The sequence below is a fragment of the Seriola aureovittata genome, chromosome 19, assembly GCF_021018895.1.
Source record: "Seriola aureovittata isolate HTS-2021-v1 ecotype China chromosome 19, ASM2101889v1, whole genome shotgun sequence".
Taxonomy (NCBI): domain Eukaryota; kingdom Metazoa; phylum Chordata; class Actinopteri; order Carangiformes; family Carangidae; genus Seriola; species Seriola aureovittata.
In genome coordinates, this window is record NC_079382.1 from 12090707 (window position 1) to 12098253 (window position 7547).

General features: G+C 37.5%; 1 protein-coding gene across 1 annotated transcript; it reads left to right on the plus strand.

Moving 5' to 3' along the window:
* The first annotated feature begins 1558 nt into the window (after window positions 1-1558).
* Window positions 1559-7223, plus strand: moxd1l (monooxygenase, DBH-like 1, like). The gene is made up of 13 exons (XM_056405702.1): window positions 1559-1884; window positions 1988-2134; window positions 3052-3204; window positions 3358-3441; window positions 3691-3846; window positions 3977-4079; window positions 4819-4991; window positions 5109-5197; window positions 5362-5458; window positions 5579-5638; window positions 5839-5957; window positions 6131-6224; window positions 6764-7223. Exons 1-13 carry the CDS (start codon window positions 1615-1617, stop codon window positions 6920-6922), a joined length of 1704 nt encoding a protein of 567 aa, XP_056261677.1. The 5' UTR covers window positions 1559-1614; the 3' UTR covers window positions 6923-7223.
* The last annotated feature ends 324 nt before the right edge of the window (window positions 7224-7547 follow it).

The following is a 7547-nucleotide window of genomic DNA, read 5'->3' on the forward strand; positions in this document are numbered from 1 at the left end:
TGTTCCTGCTTTTTTACCCTGAGCCTAAACAATGGTCATAAAGTTCCGGTGTATTATTCTGATCTCAAGGCGGCTCCCGTGTGTTTACTGTTGCTGACAGCTCACAGCTGGCACAGCGGCTCAAAGGGAGTGACCCTGAGCTCATTTCTAATGCTTAAGTCGGCCTCTGCTGGGATCAGGGCGTTACTACATTTTAAGCCAACTTGAATACCATCTTGAATACCAGTGTGGTCAGAATAGGATACATACATACACTCAGTTTAGTTTCAATTAGGTACATACATATAGAATTAATGCAGTCTAATACAACAGTCTATTATTTGGTCCACACCATTAACATCAGTGAGGGTAGGCTAGGTGTTCCTAATAAAGTGGCATCAGAGTGTACACATCTCTACTGCGGACATCTCCAATTAACAAATCAAAGCACAAAGACAAAACAGCAATATCAGTAATGATACTTTTAACCCACACATTATCTCACATTATCCCTCTGTTGTGTACTACTACTACTACCAAGACAATTGAGGTGTGTTGGCTTATGCTGAAAGATTTCTTGTGTAAAAACTATAAACATATTCAAATGTCTCAAAACATTAATCATTTTTATCTGAAATGTTGAATTGGAGTTGAAGTTGAAGTTTAAGGCACTTTAAAGTAGTTTAAGTGTCAGCTGAGGTTAAAACACTGAAATGATGTGAAGTGTCTTTCGAAGTGCAAAAGTTTAAAGAAGTTGAAATGAGAGTGAAATGTTGAAATCATATAACATTTTAATTTCAAATTTAAGCCCTATAGGCAGTTGAATTGTCAGTGTGTATTTAAGTAGTGTAACAGATGAGAGCGTGTTCAGCTGTCATTTAAAAGACTAAGTAGTGAAAGCAGCTGAAGTGTCAAATGAACTAACTGATGAAAGCAAATAAAATTTCAGCTGAAGTTGAAGCACCCTGGATATTTTAAGTTCCCTGTAAATAGTTAAAGTGTCAGCTGGTATGTAAGGAGTGATGGCAGGTGAAATGTCAGGATACAACACGGAGAGTGGTGTAATCATCACCATTCACATTCCTAGAAGAATCAAGTGTTATACATTATGAGAAGGTGACAAAGAGAGAGAGGGGGGGGATAAGGGGTTGAATTTCATTTTGGCCTGCGTCACTAACTCCCCCGTCACCTCCTCATACATCAAACGCCTGAGTCCAGCAGTGGTCTCATTTGTCTGTCAAGGGAAAAGAACTGGGGGAACAGGTTGATATCGATGAGGCAGGGGATTGAAAGGGGATACAGTTTGCTGTAAGTATGTGAAGTCCACTGTGAAGTTTCACTGTTCAAAGTCATCAAAGCCAGTGAATTCACAGTTTTAACACTGAGAATAAGCTTTGAGGAAATCTCTGAATTTTCACCTGTACTGAAATTCACCACAAACATCAGAATGTAATTGAGTTCACAAAGTGCAGTACAGTATCCATTGTTCTACAAGGCCAAGTGACTGAGCACTTTTCGCCTGTATCACCTGAATTCATCTAGCAGTGCAGGTGTGTCGAAGGAGGGTGGGACGGAGTTTGCCAAGTCCACAGACAGTGAGCTCAGTTTGAAAATTTCCAACTTCACAGACACATCATGCGCTCTCTGCTCCCTTTCCTCTGCCTTTTCCTGGCCAGGACTAAAGGAGCAGTGGCATCGGACCCTTCTATGCCCTTCATGGTTTACCTGGACCAGGACCATCTGGTTTGCCTGAAGTGGGGCTTTGATAATCTGCAAGGAAACATTGTATTCAAACTGACTGTCAACACCACGGGCTGGGTAAGCTTTGGCATGAGTCCCAACGGAGGAATGAAGGGGTCAGATATCGTCATAGGGGGACTTGGACCCAGTGGAAGCTACTTCTCAGTAAGCCATTACCATATACATGTTTATTTTTTCATTTTCCACAGCAAACATAGCAAATATCAAGCTTTCTGATGTCTGAGAGTTTTCTTTTGTTATCCTATAGGATCGCTACGCCACAGGGAACGCCATGCCTTTGCTGGATGCACAGCAGAGCTACACTCTCCTGTCTCTGACTGAAAGTGAAGGTCAAACCATCATGACCTTTCAGAGGTCCATTCAGGCCTGTGATGACAAAGACTTCCATATCACTGTAAGACATTTTGTTACTCTCTCCCTACCACAGTCTGCGTATATGAGATTAGATGCAAAACTGATAAGAGTACTGCATAAGTACAACACCAACATCACTGTAAGAAAACATATTGGTGAAGAGCAGCAGGAGTTGCCACTGCTACAAAATCAATACTTTATTTGGTTTAAATGATCTTTTGATTGTTGTTTCCGCCAATGACGTTTTATTTTTCAGTGAGTAATTGATTTTTTGTGGGAAATAGTGTTGACATTTTCACACAATATAATATCTGAAAAATGTCAGACTCCCTGAAACTTTATACAGTATGAAAGCAAAATTATGAAACAAATAACATCGTTATCTGAGAGTGAGTGGAACATTGCCAAGAAGAGGCTGTTGTTTCTGTGGTAACCAGAACGCCTCACTTAAACTGTGTTGTTATAGACCGTGGAGCTTTAACCTGCATTCTTCACTGTTGTGTCTCATTGTTAGTAACGCTATAGTCTTTTGTATTGTTGATCCAATTCTCTATGTAAAGCTCAAGTTTCCTGCTTGTGACCATGTAAAGTATGTTACTGGAGTTCTTTTGTTATGTTTACCTGAATGATCCTTTATATTGGCCTTGATTGGGTGGTTTCAGAAATGAATACAATGGTCACAATGAGGCCCATTACATTTTGTTTTCCATTGAACACCTGAAATGCTATATGGTTTTGGTAATAAAACCCGGCTGTATGTGTTGACATGTGGCTGTGCACAGTAAACTGCAGAGTTGGAGCATTACATTGTCTTGTTTTGTGAGGTAGACAAATATTTGATTTGTCAGTTTTGGGGACAGAGGAACATGCTATATCCTTTTTCCCCCAAATGAAACTCGTTTAATCTCTTCTCTGCTGTCTTCTAGTTGTTGACTAAAGTTGTCATCTCTTTAACAGGATGAACCCATTAAGCTGATCTATGCATATGGAACAACAGATGAGATTAGCTACCATGGAGCTCGCAGAGGCACCAAGGAGGTCAACCTGCTGAATTTTAAGATCAGGACGTCCCTACCCAACCTCAACTATCTCAGTGCCACAGTGGAAAATGTGAGAATAACTGCAAACAATTTTATTTACTTATTTTTTTACCCTCTAGCTCACTTTTTTAGACACTGGGTTACATTACAAATACATTCAATATGAATGAATGGAAATGTTACAAAACAAAATGTGTTCTATTTACCCTTTATTTTTTTGCAGATCACTGTCCCCCCCATTCAAACCTACTACCACTGCAAGGTCATGAAATTTCCAAACTTAAATACAAAACATCACATATATCAGGTAATCATACTCTCTTCATATTACAATTGCCATACTAACAAAAGCATATCCAAAAAACATTACATTAATACAATGTAGGTATTAATGTAATGTAACATAAGGTAATTCTTGGCTGTGGGAGACATCATCTAATTCAAAATTAGTTCCTAAAGTGAAAAACTAAATATAAAATGAATTCAAAGTAGCATGACTTTCTTTATTCATTGACCTTTAAACCGTCTGTACAAAATCTCTCCTACTCTACCTCAGATTGAACCGGTGATTGAGCACCATGACATCGTTCATCACATGCTTCTGTACAGCTGTCCCTCCTTTGTGGCGCAAACGTCCGACAAGCCGTGCTACGTGGGCAGCATGGAGGATACCTGCTTAGGGGTGGTGGCCGCATGGGCAGTGGGAGGAGAGGTGAGGGAGAGGGAAGTGTCCATGCTCTTGTTTTAGTCTGATCTTTGAATTCCTTGATTCATCATGTTGTAATTTGATGTCAGTGATGTGCTTGTACAAGTTAAGCCCCTATCTATCCCTGACACCTCAGGTATTTGAGTTTCCAGAAAATGCGGGTATTCCCATTGGTGGTGGGGACAGTGATACATACTACAGGCTGGAAGTCCATTATAATAACCCAGACCTTGCAACAGGTAAATACTACTGAATTTTGATAATAAAAAGTGCACATACAATAAATGTCTGATTTTTAAATGTACATCTGAATTGATCAATTAGTTGATGGACATAAATAATCAGCAGTAATTTGTAATTTTTCTGGCAAAAGTAGTGAAAGAACAACAATCATTTTCTGGTTCTGTTTTATCTCATTATTATAACCTGAATCGTTTTGGGTTTTGGACTGTTGGACTGAAAAAAGAACAGGACGTTTGAACATCTTAAGCACTGGGAGACTGGAATTGGACATTTTTAATTATTTCATAATATTGTATACAGTAAACAATCCAAATTTTAATTGGCAGCGGAATCAAAAATGAAAATAATAATTAATTGTAGCCCTGATCGCGTTCCAAAAAGGTTAGGTCCTACACTTTCCATGATACAACCAATGGCAGCTCAGAATGTCTCTTAAAATGATTATATTTTTAAAGCCCAAGCCAAATGACCCTGATGATGTCGTCTCTAAGTCTTAACATAGTTCGCTTATAGATCTGTTCTCACGGACAGAGCAGTGCTGCCCATGATAATTAAATTGACCTTTATGTGTAATATTGATAGCGCACAGTAAGCACTCATATATTCACATAGGATTACATACTGTATAAAAAAAGGCCTGGAACATTCTGTATGTCCTCTTTTCTTTATTCTGTAGTCTCATCATCACATGACCAAGATACAAACCTTTTTAAACGTCTGTCTTTCTCTGTACAGGCAGGATAGATAACTCCGGACTAAGACTGTACTATACGTCCCAACTCCGGCAGCATGATGTGGGCATCATGACTACAGGTGTGCTGCCGTTTAATCATATACAGTACAACATCCCTCCAAAAGCCCCTCAATTCCACATCTACGGCTTGTGCAATACCTCTCTCTTTTCTCAGGTATGCAGAGATTCAGTATGGATTTCAAATTACAAAAGTGATTTTTAGAGACAAGTAAAAAAAAATGTTTTCTTGTTTATGATGGTGTTCTTGATTGTCTTTACTTTCCACCTATAGCTGGTGAGTCCGGTTCCTGATCTTCACATGTTTGCTGTGATGCTGCACACTCACTTGGCTGGGAGGAAAGTCAGAGTTGCCCACTACAGGTAAGAAAGAGATGATCTGCTTTGGATCAGTCAATATCAAAGCTGTAGAATTAAAAAATAGTATTCATGATTTGAATAAAATCTAGTTTTGGACAGAGGTTTTGATGCCGATTATGAAATAGTGTAAAATAGTGTTACTCTTATTTCCTACCTGGTCTCTGTAGAAATGAAAAACAGATTGACTTCTTGGGCTTGGATGATAACTACAACTTTAAGATACAGCAGATCATCAGTTCTGGAAACATCAAGACCATCAAGCAAGTAAGTCTCCTCTGCCTCCTTTCCCACATATTATGCCCATTAGTTGTTTAGGCTTTTGAAACTATATAATATTAACAGTGCTATATAGTTTATTATGCACATTACTTTTACCCATTACAGGGTGATGAGATTGCAGTGGAGTGCACCTACAACACTGTTGATCGCACTGGAGTCACTGAGGTGGGTAAATACTGTATGACCTGTATCGCTTAGTGGAATCTAATGAAGAAAGGGCTTAGAAGAATTGTTATTTTACTTCCTGTACAAATCATGCATTGTAATTTTAAGAAAGAGAAACATGGTAACTGGTCAAAACAGTGCCTGGCTCTCATATTCCCCTGTTGTCATACACTGTCATGTTTCAAATTTTGCTCCTTCAGATGGGGTTAGCAACCACCGATGAGATGTGCCTGGCCTTCCTGTTCTACTACCCTGCAATCAAGATCAAATCATGTGTTAGCCACCCAAATACAAAGTTTCTATCAAATTCAAGCTCCCAGTAAGACCCGGTGTACTGCTTCACACAATATTTCCACTAAGACTGAATCTATAGCACCAGTTCCACTGTATAAACAGCTTACAGTATACATACATTATATGTATATTTTCAGGCAGATGTATCTTTATATGTTTTTTTTTTTGTCAAAGTCGCTCCTTTCTGATTTCTAACAGGATGTCTGGAGAGACCACAAACCAGGAGGAAATTGCTGAGTATCAGAGTTTGGTAAATGCTCTACCACAAATTGAGCTGATCTCTGATGATGATGTAAGTAACGTAATGTTGTTTCTTCTCTACCTCAAATCTAACAAAGAAAAATAATATTTTGTTGAAGAATTTTTGTTTTAAAAGCCTTAAGTACTAGATGTGTCATCATTTCCACCAAGGCCCTCAAACGGTTATTTGAAATTTAAAAGTTTTTAAAAAAATAATTTATAGATGATTAAGTATTTCCGACAACTGGAACTTTCCCTTGCAGTTTTAGACATTCAACTATTTAACTTCAATATATAACCTGAATCCAATTTGAAATTACAGAGCTGTCTGTGAACAAACATTATTAGCATTTTTTTATTTGCTTTTTTAATCTTATTTGTTTCACAACAGAAATATAAGTTTGTTTTTTGTCCTCTCAGTGTTTGCTCTTGTTTCCATTTCTTCTGTTATGTTCCTTTGTGTTTACTTCAAGCATTTTCTTGCAAAAACACATAGAAATATTTATAAATAAAATATAAGACTTGTTTTCTGCAGTACCATAAAAAGAGCATTTTTTAAAAATGTTTAATCCTCTTTCTTCTTTTCCACAGCACAACTTCAGAAAATATGTAAATGGCACCATCAGGGAGATGATGAAGACTCCAACTGTAATGTGTCGGAATAATAACTCGTCAAGCAGACTTCACGCTCCCTGGATCTTGAGCCCAGCAGGAGTCATGCTTTTGCTGCTCTGGATTGTGATAATGTAACACGATTGTTTGATCAACAGATGCAATCTATTGCAGTCTAGATAAAGGAAGGTACAGTTGATAAATCTCTGTTGATTGATAAAAATGAATTGGGGTATATTCAACTTCACTCGACAAAGTGTATCCATTTTATATTTGTATTTTTCTATCTTTTCATCACATATCTTTTCTCTTTGGTATGAACTGTTAATCATTTGGTTGTCATATTATTTAGCAACTGTCATATTGATTACCATACTGAGATTGACATTTCTATCTCACTTTTTTATTCTGTTTCATAAAAGCACTACATGGTTGGCCACATCTGCCTGGAGACATGTTATTTAACTACACACTCAATAGTAAGGTAGTACATTTATAACAGAAAACTTACATTACATCTAGTTAGAGTTTGGCTATAATGATAAGCCATGTATTACCCCTTTAATATTTCAGAATTAATTAGACTATTCTGGGCAGTGTTGCAAATCAATGAAAAAACTGCTGTATGGCAATAATCATTTTTATATTATTTTTTATGAATATGAATATGACATGGTGTTTAATTTGCTGGATTACATTTGTTATTTTGTACTTTATCACTTGCTAAACAGGCCTTTTTCACAGGTGTTACTGATAACATTGA